The sequence below is a fragment of the Penaeus chinensis genome, chromosome 8 (genome assembly GCF_019202785.1).
Source record: "Penaeus chinensis breed Huanghai No. 1 chromosome 8, ASM1920278v2, whole genome shotgun sequence".
NCBI classification, from domain to species: domain Eukaryota; kingdom Metazoa; phylum Arthropoda; class Malacostraca; order Decapoda; family Penaeidae; genus Penaeus; species Penaeus chinensis.
The window spans coordinates 38,274,989-38,296,870 of NC_061826.1; the positions used below are offsets into that span (position 1 = coordinate 38,274,989).

General features: G+C 33.9%; 2 protein-coding genes across 4 annotated transcripts in view; one reads left to right on the top strand and one right to left on the bottom strand.

Annotated features, from left to right (window-relative positions):
* LOC125028328 (innexin inx2-like) overlaps positions 1–4,193 on the top strand; it is a 38,083-nt gene extending 33,890 nt beyond the window's left edge. The window contains exon 4 of the mRNA XM_047617807.1: positions 2,206–4,193. Within this exon, the coding sequence (XP_047473763.1) occupies positions 2,206–2,403 (198 nt within the window). The 3' untranslated portion in view covers positions 2,404–4,193. The remainder of the gene's footprint in view (positions 1–2,205) is intronic.
* Positions 4,194–4,252: 59 nt separating this feature from the next.
* Positions 4,253–21,277, bottom strand: LOC125028327 (major facilitator superfamily domain-containing protein 9-like). Of its 3 annotated transcripts, XM_047617804.1 has the most exons (9): positions 20,581–21,277; positions 17,735–17,866; positions 16,896–17,027; positions 16,045–16,174; positions 15,765–15,899; positions 15,227–15,301; positions 13,581–13,834; positions 11,558–11,791; positions 4,253–8,097 (listed from the first exon to the last, which is right to left on the bottom strand). In XM_047617804.1, exons 1-9 carry the CDS (start codon positions 20,626–20,628, stop codon positions 7,912–7,914), a joined length of 1,326 nt encoding a protein of 441 aa, XP_047473760.1. In that variant the 5' UTR covers positions 20,629–21,277; the 3' UTR covers positions 4,253–7,911. The 3 variants fall into 3 exon arrangements, with proteins under 3 accessions (XP_047473760.1, XP_047473762.1, XP_047473761.1); XM_047617806.1 differs by lacking the exon at positions 16,896–17,027 and having other exon boundaries at positions 20,581–21,267; XM_047617805.1 differs by lacking the exon at positions 17,735–17,866 and having other exon boundaries at positions 20,581–21,208.
* Between the last annotated feature and the right edge of the window lie 605 nt (positions 21,278–21,882).

Genomic DNA, 21,882 nt, shown 5'->3' on the forward strand with positions numbered 1-21,882 from the left:
GATGTCTTAAAATAGATTAAAGTTTAACGAATGACGCATCTTGAGAAATGCGATAATGGAGTGACCTACACTTCTCCACATGTTAGAAGTGTCATGTCTCAATCCCCTTGATCTGCAACTATAAGAAAGTATTAGATAGTGTTGATAAGGTTACAGTTACGCGTCACTGTATGGTGTAATCTATTTTCTTTGAATTAATTTCACTATTTTGCAATGGTATTTTTTTAATACACTCCACTATATTCTTAACATCTACACAGGGTAAAATGAGGAATTATTTAAACATTCCTTGTGATTTTACAAAGAACTTTAAATTCAAAACTTCTGGGTTATCAGTCTTTTCATTCTTGTTAAGAGTAAACAAGCTTTGTAAGTTGTAGTACCCCCCCACCCCCCGCTCTCTCTCCCCTTCCTTTCCTCCCCATTGTGTTCCAAGTGTGACCTGACTACGAAGCCTTGCTGGGTAAGTGAGGTCCCCATGGAGGATGTGTACTGTACTTTCACCTCCTGCTTATCGTGTGAAGTTTTAATCCCAAAGGTTTGGCGTTTGCTGTTGCCTTCTGTCCTCCCGTTCGAGAAGTTTTAGTACAAGGGAGGAAACGATAATTATGATAACGATAGGAAGTTATTTTTATGGGAAGCTAATATTTGGATACAATCATTAAGAAGCAGAAATGCTGGGAAAGGATAAGATGTGTGATATAGGCGTGGTTGGTGAACGTTAGTGCTGGGCAGTGACCATGCGGGCCGTTTTATTAGCCTTCACTGATGGCAATGACCTCTTCTCCAGTGCAATCACTGCAGCGGTGATCCATGACTGCGAGGCGGACCACAGGTGACTGGCACTTTCCCTTGTATTGTGATTTACTTGCAAATGTCATTAACTGTTCGCAATTTTCTATTGATTGACGTTCACTGTAAATTTGAAACTAGTAGTACTTTCGGGATAAATATATCGACGTTTTTTAAATACTAGTTATCACACAATTAGTGGTTCAAACATGGCATAGGGAGGGACTTGTACAGGTATATCAGATAATTCTACCGTGTTGTATGTCAGAAGAGCTGCCCCTGCCGGCCAACAAGTCCGATTTGTTTTCCGTTAGTGACCACGTGACGGCAATCCCACGGGTAGTGTTACCAACTCTATCCCTCCCCCCTTCAGGATGTTATCAAACACTCTTGCCTTCTGGTGTTTACGGTTTAGTTTGCATCCACCCTGTTCTCCCCGTGGGATCTGCAAACTGTTCGCTGTAGACAGGTGGTCGAGTTTCATGATCCGTAACAGTAAGGTTGATTGCGCAGTCACTGCAAATACTTTTCCTTTTTGCTCCGGTTGGTGTGATACCCTTGCGATCGTAGCAGCACTTGGCTTCCCGTTCTGAATGTACAATAACCGCCTCTAGATCTGTCATATATCGGCACAGTTAAGAAAATAATTTAATGTTAATTAGTTTCCTTGTAGTAATCCACGTCTAAAGGAAACGAAACTCGCCGGGAGAAACCTTGTTAGTGTGTCGTATGGTCACTGGTTGAATAGTGGCTTTTGAAGGGGGCGTGTATGGGCGCGTGTCGTCTGGCGTGCGGTTATCCCTCCTATCATGTGGTTTCAGAGGGGAAGAAGACTGTGTGTTGCATGCAACTTGATACAACCTTTCGGGTACTTGTTGCAACAATGTCGGGACGCTGGCGTGAAGAAATGAGCTCGACGCGGATTTCACTTCAGAGACAAATCCTCTGAATCACCTTAACGTTGAAAGGTTTTTAAGATTTTTGAGTATTTTCGAATAAATTTCTTGTTCATAAGAGCGATGTCACTAGTCAAGAATTCGTGTGACAATGCAGATGAGAAAAGTACTTGTGCAGATGGAGTACAGGTCTTGAAATAGGGGAAAAAAAAGCACGGAAAGTAGGCGTCCATGACACGGCGCCCGCCCGCTTAGCTTTCTCTCCGGGCACCGACTATTGGCTAAAATCTATTTTCCCTCCGATGACAAATACCGTTTGGTACCGTTACTGGTAAATTAAAATGCATCATAAATAAGCTTTCTATATAGACCTGCTAAACGTTTTCCTCGCAATTACCTTTTACTTGCAGACATACTTGTAATTGACCTTTCTCGTAGCTGACATTAGTTTCATTGTGACAGATTGTGTTGAATAATTGTTACATCTATAAATAACTTTTTTTTTTTCTCCTTACAGGTTCGTGGTCGCTGGGCAGGCCGACCAAACCTGGACTTGGTGGCAAAGAAGTGCAATTTAGGCGACTGGTTCTTGATCTACCACCTCGGGCGCAATATGGAACCCATGGTGTATGGCGAGTTCTTGAAGGAGTTTGCCAAGGAGTTGGAAAATTCAGTCTCGACGCTGGAACGCAAGCCAATGCTAGTTGGTAGTTAATAGGAAGCTTGCGGTTACTTCTTTTTTTTTGTTATTAAGAGTTTGTGATTGAAAACTCGAGCCATTCAGTGTCAATTTAAGTGTATTAGTTTATGTCGTAAGTTTTAAGAAGATTAGAAAAAGAGGGAATCGATCTTTTGTTTTTGTTTTTTTAGTTCTTTTAAAGATGGAATTAATGATAGTGAATTTATTTTTAAATGAATGAAAATTCACGGACACATGACTCCTTTGTATTTTTGTATGAGCATGTGAAGTAGCAAGTTTTGATATAAAACTAGTTGATGAAAAAACTTTAGGTGTTATATTTTTTTACAAGGAAGAATTAAAGGTGTTAATGACATAGACAATCAGTCCAATACTGTTACCCGGAGTGAGTGAACCTTTGACAGGGGCTGGCTCACCTGCACGTGATATAGCTATTACACTATGTACATAACCATGTGCCATGCAGTTGTGTGAAGTATGTGATGAAATTAAGTAGAGAATTGTATTGTGAAAGGAGTTGCATTGATGGTAATGCTTGGTACAGTGTTGAAAAGGATGATTGTCCTCTTTGTAGAACTAGGACCCAAAATCTGTCATAAGCATCAACTACATATAGTAGATAAGTTGTCAAATGATTGTATTCCTACTTTGACGAGTCATTTCATTATGACTTTGATGAGCATATTGTTACTGTATATTTTTGTAGTGCATTCTAATTAATTTATCTTTTAAAGATAGTTGCCTTCTTTGGGCAGTAGAGATATACTACAGGAACATGAGTCATTTCTTGGATCTCTGTTAATCACGATAAGTACATTGATCAAAGTTAAGAATGTGTTAAGAATTTAACAAATACTGCCGAAGAAGTAACTTGAACGACATAGTAGGGAATAAGCTTGATTGTAGATTCTTAGATGCATGTGCTGCTGCTCTCTAGCTGATACTGTCCAGAGATGCAAATAAGGCATGGATGTGCCATGGCGTGACTGGAGGATGTGATTAATACTATACAAATTCACTATGTGATACACAGTAGAACGGTATTGTACAATGTAATTACTGTTATTCTCTCTATTTTCTCAACAAGAGCACTATGAAAGACACGTTTAGAGATTTTCAATTTAGGCCTGGAAGCAACATGTCATGCTGGTTAATAGCTGACTTTGCAGCTAAAAAGAAGTGCCTTTAAAAGAAATTGCTCAATGTGTGATGGCAGATTTAAAGGAAAGATGCACTTAATTTTGTGCCTTATCTGAAACAAGCAATTGATGATTTTGTAATTTCTGTAATTGTAAGGATTTTATGAGAAGTTATTTTTTTTAAAGTTCAACTATTTAGAACCTATAATTATTTTAGTATGCTTAACACAAAGCATCAGTGGTGACTTCTTATCAGTTTTGATTTAATTTCAAGCAACAATTTTTTTTTTGTGGTTCCTATTTCAATGGATTTGTAGTTTTTACTTGTGTAACTGGATGATTTTATACATTTCTTTCTGATGGAAACTGTTGCCATAAAGAACAGTTTGCCATAAAAAAGGCAGTTACATTACAAAGTAAGAACATTTTCTTTTGTCAAGTAGCAAAAGAAATCCAATCTTGTTTTTTGAACCACTTCCAGTAAGAGTTGAAATATGTAGCAGAGAAGAGAAGTAAAAATATTGATTATTTGCCCTTACATATTGCAGGTGTTTTACAAATCTACATTGAATATTTAAAAAATGCAGTTGGCCAAAATGATGACATAGGACTGCAGTCTTGCAAAATTTTGTAATTCTGGGGTGAATAAAGAAATTCAGCACAAAAGGTATTTTTATGTTAACCTTTACTTTAAATTGAGTAGGTGTTTTAACAAAAAGAACACAAGTAATAAATGATTTTATTTTTCTCTGTATAAATCTTTTATATTACATAAAAATATGGAGAAGTACCATTCTGTGATAATCCTCATGACAATTTTCAGGGTTCTTAGAATAAATGCAGATTTATTATTTCACAGTAAATCCTTTAAAAAAATCAGTGAGTATGCATTACTATACAACTTGTAAGCATAAAATAATCTTTGACAAAAAACAAAATCTCCCTTCGCATTATATATTTATCATATATCACTGTAAACTTAAGACTTACAAAGCATTAGAAGATTCAATAATTTTGCCTCTATCAAAATATGCTTGACTGATCATTTATCATAACTTAATTGTGACAGGGTGTTTAGCTTAGTAATTTCCATTCATGAGCCTCTACATAAAATTAAAAGCAAGAGAATAATCATTAAAAAAAAAAAGTTACTACTAGCACCAGTGTGAACTTGTAACTAATAAATAGAAAAAGTAATAAATACTTTGTAATATACATGCAAAAGATTCTTAGCTTAGCAACTTTTCTGGGCTGAAAATTCAAAATACATTTTCTTGTGACAATTCGTCTTGTTTGACAAGGACAACTAGGAATAACCTTATAATTTACGCTACAGAATATTTTGTATAGTTTCCCTTTTAATAAAATTATTAACAATACTTCCAGTAGTACAATATTTGAAATGTGATAATTACCAGACACTTATTTACATCGTAAAAGGTATCATAAGGAAAGAGAAACAGTGACTATGATTCTTTGTGGGGGAGGACTGTGACATAGGTCTCATTAGTTTCCTAAAGGAGACTAATATTTATAATAATTTAATTATGCATATTTGTAATATTTTATTTATTGAACTTTTTCTGCCACATCAACATCTAACGTCATTAGTGGCGTATTCAAAATACAGTGATAGCAAGAGGCTTCATGGCAAAGTCTCCAGGTAAGGAAGTGCTATATGACATCAAAGGTCATACAGTGCTATGGTAAAGTGGAGTAGCGAAAAGGGGTTAGGAACGAGTTTACTGTACTCATTAAGTTGCAGGTTGAACAGTAGTAGAGGGTAGTGAAAAGGGCAGAGAGGGGGAGCTGATGGAGTAACGTGTAAGATAAATGTTGTAAGAAGGGGAAGGAGTTATGGGAGTTGGGAGCATTATGATAAAAGTATTGTGGCAAAAATGGCAGCAATTAGGATAAGTCGACAACATGGGGATGAAGAAAAGACCATGCAAAATTAGTTGTGGAAGGGCTGAGGCCCAAGGTAGGGGGTGGTTCCCCACATTGGGCCCTTGTCCCCGTCTCCTAAGCCTTCCATGACAACAATGAGCAAGGGATTGGGGGTTATTTATGTAATAATTATATTTGACTGTTGATATAATTTTTTTTTTTTTTTTTTTAATCTATAAGACCTTATTTATTGACACATTTTTAAGCACTAAATATTTTAATATCTTAATCCCGCAACATATTTGCCACTAATGACCCTAGCTGTTGATGCAGCAGATCATTTTAAATATTCAAATTTGGCAAGTTGCCTTATTTGTCCCACAGAGAATACTATGTTCAGTACTGGTGCTAAATGGAACAGGCAATTAACAGATGAGTCACCTGTCTGTCTTGATGCTGATCTTGAAGTAAGAAATGTCAACAAAAAATTAAAAAGGATTATTATTTGACATTTGTTCTTCCTCCAATGGCTTTTACTTTTCTGACCTTACAAGATACCTGCACTGATATTGTACTATCCCTCTCACCATAGAAGGCTGTGATTATCCACCTCTCCTGTGCTTGGAAACACTAACAATATCTTTAGTAATTTGCAATGTAATCAGAACCCATAGTCACCTGAAGCTTCTTGTAATACGAAACATCCATATAAAGTACAAGAAAAGCTTTTACTATTATAATGATAAAAAGTGGATTTAAATAGAGAATTATGTAGATATAATTGTGTCTTCTTAATTCTTTGAGCGGTTGACATAATACCTAGTGCTGTGTTCAAGACTCGAGATGTTTTTACCATTCAAAATCTCTTTTTAGCGCCCAGGACAAGTTGTTAATCTCATCCATCTCACCTACCTTTACAGCCGGGAGACTACAATGAGATGATATCACAATAGCATTTGAATACAAGCAATGATAATTGCATGCACTATCAATAACATAAGACTTTAGTAGGTACTGGTAATTTTATAACCTTTTGTTGTTGTTATCAAAGGTACACTACCTATGCATCATAGCTGCAAAATATATCTAGTTTAAAAAATAAAGATACTGATACAGTAAAAGAGTGACTGTTGATTTTAGAGCTGGCTGTGCTGTGGGTAATGAAGGCTTCAGAGGGTTCTGAATACAGCCTCACTGTCCTACTGATCCTGGCAAGACTGGCCAAGTAAGACAAACAGTTCTGAATGAAACCTTAAAACCTAATTGCAGAAAAAAAAAAAAAAAGTTGTGTGGAATAACTCGCAATATTTCATACCAATAAAAAATGCAAATAGGCCTGCTGGGGGAACATGTATATTTTTAATATAATATCACTCTCCCCACTTGATATTGACCCTTTCCTTTAAATTTGACCCACCTGAACAAATTGCAACCTAATGTTCACAAGATCCAATTCAGACACACTTTAGATCTTGCCATTCAAGATACTTCTAAATCAGATTATTTCTTTAATCAGTAATTTAAGTTTTCCAACTGATGAGAGACTATGGGACTACCTATGTATTACAAAAAGCTTTTTCAATGACTAGAAACAATAGTTACAAATGGATGTTATTTAACAGGACCTGTGAAATGTATATGGCAGAGATTTTTCAGCATAAATACATAAGCACATACATATACAAGTGCAGTCTGTACTTGATGCAACCATTTAATTATTTAATGCCCACAATTTATCAACTGAAAAGTAAGTATAAAACTGTGCATCCAGTCTCAAAACAATATTCCGCTAGCCATAAAATTTGACATTCAAAACTTAGTATGACAGATAAATTGATTTTTTATTTAAACACAACAATACTTGAAGCTTCTAAAACTAAGAGTAATAACATATTTACCTGAGTTAATATAATAAAGTGTGTCTTCCACTGAGTGGAACACAACTCTTGTTCAGTAGTGTATCTGGACTGTAAAAGTTTGTAACCTTGAGGCTTGTCACAGGAAAAAAAAAGTTGTGCAAACAATAGCTTTCATGTAAACCAGTCTTCTCAGCTGCCTATTACAGAACTTGGAAATTTATCAAGTTATGATATTTATCATAGAATATAATGCATATCCAGTCAGGAAAAAGTAACATAAATTGTTGTAAATATAAATCTTGGATAACATGCTTTCAAATTTCTACAAACAGTAAAAAAAAAAAAAGTAATAAATTATTATTTTTTTTAAAACTCTAATTGCCATAAAAATATTTAAACAAATTTCAAATGATAAACAAATTAACTATTTAACGCAAAACTCTTTGTTTTGATGTTCATTACCATCCACAAATTTAACCTGCAAACATTACTAACAATATCTGAATTGCATCTTGTACAGAATATCAACCTTCACACAAAGGCTATTGGTGTCCCATCCACATAGAAACACGCTTCCCACATGCAACATTTAAAATATTATAATAAAAAAATAACAATTGCTAAAATAAAACAGCCAGTTACTCCTTTTTGGACTTCTGCCTATACGAAATGATTCCCGCAAGTGCTGCCCCAATGCCAGCAGAAAGAGTGCCTGTCATTCCTGGACCATATATGCTAATCTCTTGAGTAAGACCTGCTATCAAAGGGGTGATCATACGTGCTACTGAGGCTATGCTTTGGCCAAAACCGGTCACTGATCCCACCTGTTAGGCAAGAAAAAGAAAAAGACTGTTAAAAACTTGTAAATCTTAGGAAAAACAAATATAACAAATTATTTTTTCATGTATAATCAAAAGACTTATCATCATGTTTTATTATGTAAATTAAACATTACCACACTTTACACTTATTGATAATGAACATGACCAGATAAAAACAAGAGTGATTACAGGGAAATATTTTAAATTTTCTGCATTTTTAGTAGATTGAATATTATATAGTATTAAAGAACACCAGTTTTTATAATAACTATGATAGTTAAAAAACAAAAATAACAAAATCATGGTTGAAGAAAATATATTCCAAATGCCCTTGAAGAGTACTCCTTTGCCCTAAAGTTCAGATCACAAGATACATATAAATTCTCTAATAAATTACTTATTAACTTAAATAGAATAATGAACTGGACCCTAAAAAGAGTACCAGCATTGAAATTTTGACTTTAAACAAAGAGAATGTAATCTTTGATGTAGCATGCTATTAGTGAGAAGATACTAAATGCCATAGAGCCCTTGCTTACTGTAAAGTCAAATATTTTTTATGAAATACAGGCTAGCTTTTCCGAAATTCTGCTTCTTAAAATTAATAAAATAGAATTAAAGGAAATATATTTGCTGTACATCCTACTGCATTAAAATGCTACTTTCTAAAATGCAGAAATATGTTTTTCTAAATCTCCCAGCTACCTAAGGCAGCCAACAAAGACTTTCCCAAAATATATTTCTCTAAAGAATAACTTATGCTAAAAGTGTAAATCCCTTCATTGTCACATTCTTATAAACTTTGTTTCACAGTTATATACTAGTCATCAAAATGTCTATAGTGAACATTTAATTTTAGTCTGCATCAAACACCATTAAACCCTACTATCCAGATGACCTGACTTGAGGGTCGGGTGACGGGGAAACATGCCATCATGAGAATTTGGGTTGAAGGCTTGAGTGATAGGAATGACTCGCCATGAGTGCACAAAGCTCTTGAAAGTTGATGTGACTCAATGGGTATTTAGGAAGGGGCTCTTGCATTATTTTGCAATGATAAACAAGGTGAGAATGTACCATCCCTTAGCCATGACTGGAAGACCACCGGCTCCAGGAGGACACTACTTCTATGCTCAGGATTCTACTCCTGGCCCCAGTGACTGGTGGTGCAGGTTATATTACAGAAAACTAAAAATTATGAAAAATAAAAAAAAGACAAATAAAAAAGTGTTATTTATTGTTATCATTTACTGCACTAAATCATGGCCTACCTAAAGATCTGATGTGGAGTCTATTACCATTTAGATACAGCATATCAAATAACAAATATAGACATTGGAAAATGGCAAAAAAGTGAAAAATGCTTATGCAGAAAAAAAGAAAAAGATAATAAGACTGCAAATTGGAGGCGAGGTGTCTTGACACATTTGTCTGGCTTACAAGCTATGCACCCATTAGAGCAGCCATTTAAGTAGGCCTAATACCCAGATTTTGGGCAATGTAAGGGCAGAGATGCATCCGGATTCAAGGGGTTAATGGTTAAATTGATTTAAGCACAGAACTGCTTACAAGGCAGGCTCAATGTTTATAAAGAAGTGTGAGTACAAAGCTTTAAGTTTCTAAATCTTTTAGAACATCTGCCACTGAAGTATATCATCACAGTAAGCAAATCTAACTAGGGATTTAAACAGGGGCATGCCTACATCAAAAGAAATTTCAAAAAGAAAAAGGATCTACACTTCAGATTTTCTGGATGTGCTGGGGATTTGTGTACCTTTATAGCACTCATAATGAAAAGCTGTACCTCATGATGTCATGACAGTTGTGCATTAAATATTCATAAGAGGCCTAATTATTTATACTGCTGAAGTGTGCTTTTGCACAAGAACATTCAAATGTTTAAGTCAACATATAACCCCAGTTTTATAAAATGAATAAAATACCATTGAGCCCCAACATACTGTTACTAAAATAAATGAAATGCCATAGATCCCCTGTTTACCGTTATATTTTTATCACAAGTCATTAAAAAAATCCTCCTATTTCTATTTTACATACTTTTATCGGAAAACAAAATTAGATCAATTTTTCTTCATTTTTATGAATAAATACAGCATGGCAAAAGTAATCATACTATATTCTAGATTTTTTTTTAGTGAATATTCACTCAGAATTTTTCAGAAAATGTTATACTTTGAGGTAGGCCAGACAAGGTTTTAGAAGGAACATCACCTCAATTTCTTTCCTGACTCTGACCATATCCACACGTTACTTTTACAAATAATATGATAATGAATCACAACAATCATTTACTAATTTACATAAAAATGGTCATGAGTTGCTGATTTTATCATGTCATTGATACCAGTGCTCTTTTCAGATTTTTCTACCTTTGCTGGCAAAGTAAATTATCTCACAGCTTGGAGTTTCTAGAGTGCAACTTTACTGGAATGCATTTATTTTTCCCAGCATCTATGACATTCCTCACCAATCAGAACAAGTAAGGCAGTGACAGGAGTAGTGGCATTACTCCTGGCTGCCAGACAGAATTTAGATATTTAGTGTAGCCAGCACATGCTTTCAAATGGATTTCTGACTAGAATTTTCTGACCCGAATGAACGAAAATAGTGTACTGCAGATGCATAAATACTGATGTTCAGCTACACCCCTTTCTGGGGTTTGTGCCCTCATCCCTTTAAACACTCAACAGTAGATGATGTTGATGTTTTGAGCCAAAATGATATTTCACTAGTGTTTTTAGATGATTGTAGTATATAAAACTTTTTGAAAATTGAGACTTTTTTCCAAGTCATAGAAGTATACCCCACTTTAAATATTGCTAATTCAGAAAAATGTACTTAACCCAATGCCAACGGGTATGACGTGTACGCACGTGCTATGCCCATTGTGAGTACTTGTTTAATTGTTTTTACTCATAAATGGCTACACTTGTACTAAGTCACCAATGAGCCACTTACAAGTACTGCCTGTCTCGCCCATTTACCCTTTTCTTTGATTTACAAAATATTTTACGTTATCTTATTTTGCTGCTACTAATGTTAAAAAACATTATAATAATTATAATGCTTATAATAAGAATAACACCATCGATATTCATAGCACTAGTAAAAAATATGTTTTTCCCGCCATTTCATATCAGGTACAGTCACAAGGTCTACTAATTGACTCCTTTGTGGCTAAGCACTAGGAGAGCCATCTATGGGCAGACATTTCACAAAAAATATAGAAAATAGGCACAGCATTTTCCCCCTTTTTTAATCATTTTCCCTGGCAGCATTGGGTTAAATACATCCTCCAGAAAAAAATGGTAATGATATAAAAGATATGACTTCATCTTCTCTTAACATATTGGTTAATAACAATTAAATTCAATTTAATTTCAGTCATAAGAAGAATTAAGCTTCATAGTTTTTGATAACAAAAATGGAAAAGGTCACATACCTTGTCAGGCTCACATCGCCCTATGGTGATGGCTGAGCTGCTGACTCTTATCACAGCAGAGCTAACGCACAAAGGTATGAGGCACGCTAGCAGTAATGTTAAAGATGGTGCTACAGTTAGCCCCAGCAGAGCTAGTGTAAGAAGAACTGAGCTGTGGAAAAGCTCACGCTGAGAGTCCTGGTAGATTTTGGATACCTTGCCTGTAAAGAATCCTGCTACAGCACTGATGATGCCCTGTTAAAAAATAAATAAATAAATAAATAAATAAATCATCAGTTATAGGACTGTACAAAACTCCTATCGATACATAATAATCATAGCTGCTTACCTTGACCTTTTTGTCACTTTAGCATAAGTGAAACTATTAATTATGACAATTATATGAACTGTCACTTTAGCATAAGTGAAACTATTAATTATGACAATTATATGTACACATTTTTACTAGTTCAAAACCTGATGCTTCAAGTCTTTAAAAAATTATAACTACAACAGTAAATCTGAACTGTTCAAGTATATGAAAAACAAATTTTTGTATGCTTTTGAATATCTGTCAACCTTTGTCCTCACCTCAGTTGTTATTCTGACTATGTTCATATATACTCTTTTCTCTTTTTAACTCTTACAATCCAGATGACGTGACCATCACATCATGAAAAAAAAATGGGCGAGGGGCAGGTGATGTGAACATACCATCATGGGAAAATGTGGCTGAGGGCCGGGGTGATGGGAACATACTGTGATTAGAGTCAGGAGGCATTTAGGAGGTGGCTTTTGCATTATTCCTATCTGTCAATGAGTGTTGAATGTACTACCCATGAGCCATGACTGGAAGAGCACCGGCTCCAGGGAGGATACTATTCCTGCCTGCTGTAACCATCAGTGAAGGTTGTATTACAGAAAATGAATATTGAAGAAAAAAAAAAAAAAATACAGATATAGGAAAATGGCAAAAAACAAAAAACACATGCAAAAAAGAGATACTAACATTGTAATGGGGAGGCAAGGAGTTTTGACACTACCCATGATGAGTGTTCATATGCACCCAGTCTACAATCTACACACGAGTGGCCATTCAAGTAAGCTTAATTCTTAAATTTTGGATCCATCTGGATCCAAGGGGTTAATTATCACTTGTATAATGTTCATCCTATATCTGTGACAAGTAATTTCACACAAGTATAGCATACTGGAAAACAAAAATACTAAGGTTTCCTTCAATCTAGTACTAGATCTAGATAATCTAATACCACTGTAAAAGCATACAAATCTCTGTGTGAAGTCATAAGTATAAGACAGTATCATATCTAACTAACCAAAAGGAAGAATTGGATCATTTCAAAATAAATAAGCCATAATGGTTGAGGGTATACTGAACAGGTCTTATATCATATACAGAATAAATTAACAGATACCTGGGCCTCTAAACCAGTTTCTTAGACTTGACAGTCTAAAAATATGATGCTTGTTTACTGATAATACTACGTGTGTCTGCAGGTTTTCCAATAGTTCAACATATTAACCCCACACTAACAAGTTAAGAGTAGCCACATAACACCCCATTCAAACATGTTTTTAAGAAATCAATATATTTTAGGAAATTACCTAAAACTAATTGGTTATGATTATAAAAGACTAAAAATGTATGCACTGACATTGCATAGGGATTGGATGAGTGTAGATAAGTGAAGGCTGTGCATTAAATATTACAGGACCATCCACAGGGGTTAATTAATATAAATATGGTTTTCCACCTTTAGTTTTTAAATACAAGCCTATTAGATACCATAAATACAAGAAAACCTTGTATTTGAAAAACTATTCAAAGGGTATGTAAAATAACAATCATAATGGGAAATATCACATTAATATTACAACATACAAATCTATAGTAGAAGTTGAAGACAGCATCTTTCACCCTGAATACAGTCAATGTCACAATCAACATCACTGCTACCAGAGCAATATATACATTCAAATATCAATACAAAGTATAAACTATTACAAAAGACACTTCACTCACCTGGAAAGATATAAGGTAGCCTATAACTTTTGGACTAGCTCCAAAATTCTGATCGATCAAAAGGGAAAAGTTTGATCTGTACACCAAGGATGAGAAGCTGAGGAAAAATCGTACGAGGAAAATATCCCCAAACACTTTCCAGTCGATGTCTTTCATAAATGAGAATGCCTGGAGGACTGTTTCCCCTTCTGATATACCCTTAGATGACCGTGAGTGAGCTGGCTCAACGTTTGGGAGAAACAACCAACACAATGCTGAAACACAAAAAAAAGCAATGTACAAATCTATATCAAAATATAAATTAACAAATTCCTCTTTGGATCACTCAACAACTAAGCTCATAATTTTTGGATATACAGATGTGGGAAGCGATAAAAAATATTTCATATTTGTTATAGTTATAGAGGTCACAGACTTCCATTCAAGGGTCAAGAGTGGAACATGCAAAGGCTTAGAGTTTAATTCACTTGACTGAGTGACTTGATAATGAATGTCTTAGTCAACATTATGGATCATCATCGTGTGACATGTCTCCATTGAAGTATAAGCCAGTGACAATGAATAACAATTATTTTACAGATTGGAAAATATTGTAAAAGAACTTGAAAAAATCTAGAATGTAGCAATTTCCTTTAAATCAATTCAGTATATTAATTTCTTGTGATGGTATACTCTTTCTACAAATTTGCTTAATGTAAGATTGCCATCTCAAGATATAGATAATATTTGCATGTTAAATAAATCAAAAAATTCATCAGCATAGCAAAAAAATATAAAAAACTGAAAACATGCATATTCTTTAAACATACAAACAACATTATCGATGTATTCTACTATCAAAATACAAAGGCATGGCTCTTATTCCATGGCCACTGCAATTCTATAACTCCCATTTATTTCTCCTATTCCCTCTTCGCCTTGATTTCCAAATTTTTACTTTTTATTTTTTACTGCTATTCATATTTTAACCACATTATAATATTCCTAATTTCAATAATAACAGTAACAGTATTGATGTTACTATTATCAGAAAAAGAAAAAAAAAAATCAAGGGATAGGGAAATCCAGTGAGGTAACGTAGGGCCTATTGATAGCCTCCTTGGTGGACACTAATTAGGAGTAAGAAGGTAGAACAAAATGTACATGTATGCACATCTATATAGTTATAGTTTACATCACATTCACCATATGATCATGCTATTCAAGAAAATAAGATACAAAAATTAAGTGCATGTAAACAGTATCAATGAATTATGACTGTAATTATACATGTCTACCTATCTATCTGTGTATCTATCTATCTATTTATCTATCTATATACTTCTTTTATATTCATTTTCATTGTTATAGTTTAACCTTTTATGAGTTGCATAAACACAAAACATAAATCAGAGTTTGACTTATTCTTCAATAATTGACAATTCACTTCTTTTCAACAAATTAATAAATAGATAAAAAACATGAAAATAACAAACAAATGAAATAAAATAAATGAATAATTACACAATAGATTAAAATAACAAAGAAACCAAATAAGACAAAACAGAAAATCAAAAAAATACACATAAAGAAAAAAAAAAAATGGACGATTCATAAAAAGCCGTCTCTGTTATTTCAAAACCTAATGGTTATGAAATCCCACTTACCAAAGTCCAGGATAAAGAACAATGCACCAATGTTACAGACAAGGGTAAATCCATTCTCAAGCTCAGAGAGGTGACCTGGAGGTAAAGTGAAAAATACAGTCAGTTTCAAGGCCATCTTAAGTGATCTCTGGTACTTGTCAGTCTTATTGCACAAATGGTAAACCATTCCTGACATTTCCCTTTCTATATGAGAGAAAATAATGGTATATAAGTATATACCCTCCAAAAAACATTGAAATATGTATATGAATAGATTTCTTACTTAATTCTGAACAATATGCATATACATGCACAAAAGAAAAACACACACACACACACACACACACACACACACACACACACACACACACACACACACACACACACACACACACACACACACACACACACACACACATGCACGCACGCACCCATGCACACACTCACCCATGCACACACGCACCCATGCACACACGCACCCATGCACACACGCACCCATACACACACACACTGACACATTTAAATGCACAGGCAGGCCTCAATCTTGCACATTCTTTACCTCCAAGCATTGGCCCAACAATGAACCCCATGCTAGAAGCAGCATTAAAAATGCCGAAAACTCTTGATCTGTCCTCTGGTGGCGTCACATCTGCCAGGAGAGCTCTGCACACTGTTTGACTGTGCTTGAATATTCCTAAATTGGATGAGAAGAAAACAGTAAATTTCAAAGGTGCACCATGTACATATAAGTAAAGCTTGTTGATAACAATCTTCTTTGATTCACAGATTTTAAGAATCCGTAATATTTTCCCAGAAGTAAAGCGATGCCTGAGACTTGCCTGCCATAACTCTCCCACTGATGATGACCAGAAGAGATTGAGATGCTCCAAGAATGACGTAACTGATAGCTGTTGCAATCAAGCACACCAGCATGACTGGCCGCCTCCCCCATCCATCACTCCATCGGCCCTGAAACCCACTCTTGATATAATGGTCCCTGATTGCCATTTATGATTGTCTATTTTGATCTTTCTTATAGGTCATCATTCTTTTTAAATAGTACTCTAAAAGCAACTCAATTGATTACAAGTGTAGTTGTCAAACACATAATTATCAAAAACTACAAACAAGAACAATGAAAAAATTTAAAAATAAAATAAAATAACGACAATAAAGAATTTGATAGATTGAAGTTGAATAAGAAAGCAGAGAAGCTAGAAGAGATATTATGCTTTAGGTATAAGCATTAATGCCTGCTTAATATTATAATGGAAAGAAAAACATTTGATTTCAATCGACATTTGCTACCATGCAATTCTGAAATTACATACTACTAAATAATGCTACTAATTTCATGTTATACAATTAATGGAGGCAAACAGAGAAAAAGTATTTACAAAAGCATATATAACCATAACAAAGCTGAGAGGAGTAAACATGTGCCAGTTATGTAATGCAACAGTGGGGTGCTAAAACAAGAGCTTTTCCATTATTTTATTCATGTCAGTTTGGATATTCAATTTACAAACAAACTGTCAAACAGTCTTCCCTGCCTACAATAATATACATGAAATTTTCACAAAGGAATATAAGACCCCAGGCACTGTGATGTATCTAGGTGTAACTATGGACCAAGTGTTAGTCCAAAGCAAGCCTACTCTCCATGTCATTACTTAACAGAAATACCTACCACTGCTGGTGAGGTTACCAGCTGCAGGACACCATACACAGAGTTAATGGTCCCGCCCACCACATGAGAGAGCCCGAGGCTTCGCACTTGTAAGATGATCAGAGGGATGATAAGGCTGGCACCCAATAGATCCTGTAAACTCTTAGTGTTGTAATACTAGCCTTTCTTTTCTTGCTTACACAAATATCTAATACATAAAAGCATACATGCCAACAGTTATTTCTGCAGCTGTTATTCTCTCATGTAGGAAATTGGAGTTTAAGCATAAATCAGTACCAGATTCTGCAATTCAAAAAAGAGAGAGAGATAAAAAAAAAATGCTGGAAGGAAAAAAAAAAATTATTTTACAGATTCACAAAGACACCACCTGGTTAAAAAATTGTAGGAGTAAAAAATAAAAAAAAACTTGCTAATCTTGATGAATATAGCAAATTATTTGGAATAAAATGCTTACACACGAACAAACAGTTCACTCATTCACAAGCATCTAGTCACCAAAAGTCAAATAGTTTTCTGATGTTCTGGGGAACTTGCTAGAAAATCATAAATAAATCATATAATTTTATTAGACCTCATTTGCCCAAAATCCACTTTATCAAAAAAGACTAGCATTTACAACAGAGGCTATGTGAACACATAGCCTCTTACACCTATCATAATGCAACATTCCACAATAGCTTTACAGTTATCTAGCACATGTCTCTCCAGATTTACAAGCTACAATACATCACATGCAATAATTTCCACGCCACCATGAGCTGAAGAAGAAACTGAAGTAAGAGCAGACACCTTTCCATATGAGGAATAACAAGATTTAAAAAAATAAAAACAAGAATTACCACAGCTGGACTTGAAAATAACTGGATCCCCCCATAGAGGGAAGTGATGCAACCTGCAGCCAGGTGAGAGTCAACCAAGTTCTTAACCATAGGTAGAATCAGAGGCAGAATTAAGCTCACTCCTAGAAGGTCCTGAAATTTTTGGTTGGCAATGTCATTCAACAAGAAATGCATATGTACAGAGATATAAGAACAAGAGAAAATAAGCCTTACATGTCATTTGTGAAATGTCTAATACTCATTTATTCATTGCCTTTCTCACTCACTCACTTACTGTCCCTTCACAGACATCTTAATATTGTAAATTCTGGAAAAAAGAACTGCAAATTATAACAAAGTGAAATTAGAAACAACAAAATTTGAATCACTATGCCTGCCTATATAATAATTCAATGAAATTTATCCTTTTCCCTATCCATCCATCAACATATGTCTACCTTTCTATCAACTTATTTAGCATTTACAACAAATGTGTGTATGTGTGTGTGTGTGTGTGTGTGTGTGTGTGTGTGTGTGTGTGTGTGTGTGTGTGTGTGTGTGTGTGTGTGTGTGTGTGTGTGTGTGTGTGTGTGTGTGTACATATATATATATACTATATATATATACATATATATACATACATATATATATTTATATACATATATGTATATTCATATATGTGTGTATACATATATATATATATATATATATATATATATATATATATATATATATATATTTACACATATACATACATACATCCACATATATATATATATATATATATATATATATATATATATTTATAAATAAATATACATGTATATAAATATATACATACACATATACATATATATAAATATATACATACACATATACATATATATAAATATATACATACACATATATATACACATACATATAAATATATACATACACACATATACATTTATATAGATATATAAATACACGCATATACATAAACATGTACACACACACATACATACACATAAATATATACACACATACATACACATAAATATATACATATATATACTTATATATATATATATATATATATATATATATATATATATATATATATATACACACACATATATCTATATCTATATATATGTACATATATAATATATATAATATATATATAATATATGCATATTTTTATAAACTTATTAAAATATGCAGAAATTTATCAGAGTAAAACTGTGAGAATGAGGACCTATCCATCTATTCATCTATCCACATCTAATTATCTATCAATTAGTCCTATCATCTATCCATCTGGTTTCTATTAAAACCTTAAAACCTGTCAACTATCAAACAAGAAATCAAGTTATCCAAGAGTCATACAATAAGAAATAACTAAAACAAAATTAGGAAGAACAAAACAGCAGTTTTATTCTCACAACCTGCTAACCTTGGCTATGTATTTACATCAACTACATTTACATTTGGATTTGCTGTGACCTCTGTTGGATGGCAAGGTGATATATGAAACTGGCAATATGTTAAGTGATCCTGTAGGCAAAGCCACAAAGGAAAAAGATGAATAAGCTTATTTGAGTATTTCCCTGCTCTGCTCCTCATGGCTTGGCTTATTACTTAGTCAGCATGAATTTTAAATATTGTTGAACAAAACTGGACCTTCTGGACTCCTTCCTTTCTAGAAAATACACTGGCTTATGCTGAAGCTCTGACAGGTTAAGAGTCCTTGCCAGCAAAGTGAGTGGTGGACAAAATAGTATCCCCAAAATATCTAATGAATTAGAACACACTCTCCACCTAACAAGAATATATGCTGGTATGTTTATGGGAAATGCTAGGCTATACCAATCTCTAATGATCCAAATTAGATCTTATGAAAAGTTATGGACTAAAATTAAACATAAATGTCTAGAATGATGAATGAATGATTTCATAACTTTAAACTTGGGATTTGTGAGAGCTAGCCTACAATACAAAGTCCAATGCATAACTGACAAATATCACGGTCCTTGCACTTTCCACTGTAGGAAAGGCCAACAATTTGGCAAAAAAGAGCGTGATCAATAAACTGCCAGGGGGTTTTACATGCTCAGTCAATGTTGCAAGGAGTACTTGGTCAAGGTCTGTTGGTCTTTGCAAAAGCCCCAACAAGCACAGAGGACACACCAGTCTGTGGAAGGCCAGGGGTAGACATATGGGTGTCTTCAAAGTATTTGCCATTAGTTTCTTTAGAAGGTAAAATAGGTCAGTGACAAATTAGCCTTGTGAAAATATTCATATTTAATAATTGTCCTAGTACACTCATTTTTTTTTTTTTTTATCATAACCTATGTAAATATAAACCTATAACATATTCCTGTCTACATCCATTAATGCACATTACCAATACACTGAAAATAAAAAAAAAAACATAAGAAAAGACAAATTGCCAACTGATCGTCACGCATGGGGAAAAAAGGCATATCTAACGACTCAGTGACTTTGTTCTCACTCAACTGCACAAAAATAAAAAAAAATCATTATAAAACAGTGTCATAAAACAACCACTACCTGTTTCTTTCTTCTCTTCATACTATTCCTATAATATGCTTTTAGTTTTATTGAACTAATGCATCTTTGAAGGAACGGAAGGGATTATAAGGCAGGGAATTATATTTTTTGTATAATATCCATCAATTGATAATGATATTTAGCAAATACAAACAGTCCTTCCCAATAATGACAAAATAGTTTAAACACATAAAACATAACAAATTACAAAATAAACAATTCTACAAGTGAATGATAAACCTGATCTCAATTTCAAAGCTAAAAATCTTACTCAACACTCAAATGTAATTTCTTGACTACAGAAAACTCACCAAAAATCCAATGATGTAGACCAGCCGCTGTATCTTGTAGAGACCCATTTTCTCGCCGAAAAATATTATGTCATCTTCATAATACAAGAATAATAAGCTTTACTCGCAACATGGCTTATTATTTAACAGTCCAAACCCGTAGATACTGCGATTAATATCTTATCTCCACATCTTGAGACCTTGAACAATCATCGCCCGGCAATAACTGCACAACATTCAAGGCGAAATTGGTCTTTAATTCATCTCAATTGGGAAGAAAATAATACAATTATTCGGTGCCAACAACTCGAGCTCTCCTCGCCTTACACAAGAAAACATATGTCACGGAGCCTTTACAAGGTTACTCGTTTCTCCTTATTTACTCGCGATTCTGAATTGAAAGTATATTAGTCGGTATCTAACATTTTTTTTTTTTTTTTTTTTTTAATGCCATTTGTCAACAATATGATTGAGATTTTTCACACGGATGGCGCATCTTGTTACGTCATCGTGCACATTACGTCATTGTTTCGTCAATGTGGTTGAAAATACTTTGTATTTCTGTCCCAGTTATCTAATATATTTCTAAAACACATAAAACATTACAAATTACAAAATAAATAATTCTACGAGTGAATGATAAACCAGATCTCAATTTCAAAGCTAAAAATAGGATCTATTGCTGGCTTTGAAGCACAAGAATTTCATATTGAACCACATGAAAATACGTATTTTTTATGAAACGTTGTCTGTTGCTGTAACACTTTTAATACAATGCATAACTTAATGTAGTGGAATTGACCGAGATCTGCAGGAAAATTAACTATCAAATCAAATACTGTACAGCACTTATCATAATAACTCTGTTGTTTATAATTTTCTTTAAAAAATGAAATTAAAGTGGGAATATACATATGCAAAGGACTGCAAATACTGCGTTATTCTAAAAAACGTATTGTAATAAGTACATTATACAGTATCATACTAGTTTAAAAAAAAAAAAAAAAAAGTTATGTTATATACGATAAATCTATATTTCTCAATCTTTTCCAAAAATAGTGGCAAAAACATGTGTGAAATGAAATATGACTAGATTAATTATTTTACAAGTACTTTCTGAAAACTATCTAAAAAAAATAAAGTAAAATTCATCTCTCTTATCAGAAGATATAGATTTGAGTTACATATCAGCATTATATTGTTCATGGACTTTTATCTCTTTCTCTTTTCTCATATTGTTCAACACACATATTAACGACGAATTTAAAATCTTGCAGCCCATAAATGCAAGCAGAGAGGGGTTCAGGCATTTGCTTGGATTAT

Excerpts from the sequence above, each read along its gene's own strand:
- LOC125028327 (XM_047617804.1), bottom strand. The coding sequence starts at position 20,628 with ATGGGTCTCTACAAGATACAGCGGCTGGTCTACATCATTGGATTTTTG. Across the intron at positions 17,028-17,734 it reads TATTTTCAAGTCCAGCTGTG|GATCTATTGGGTGCCAGCCT; the intron begins GTAATTCTTGTT and ends AAGAGTTTACAG. Across the intron at positions 15,900-16,044 it reads CAGTGGGAGAGTTATGGCAG|GAATATTCAAGCACAGTCAA; the intron begins GCAAGTCTCAGG and ends CATCCAATTTAG.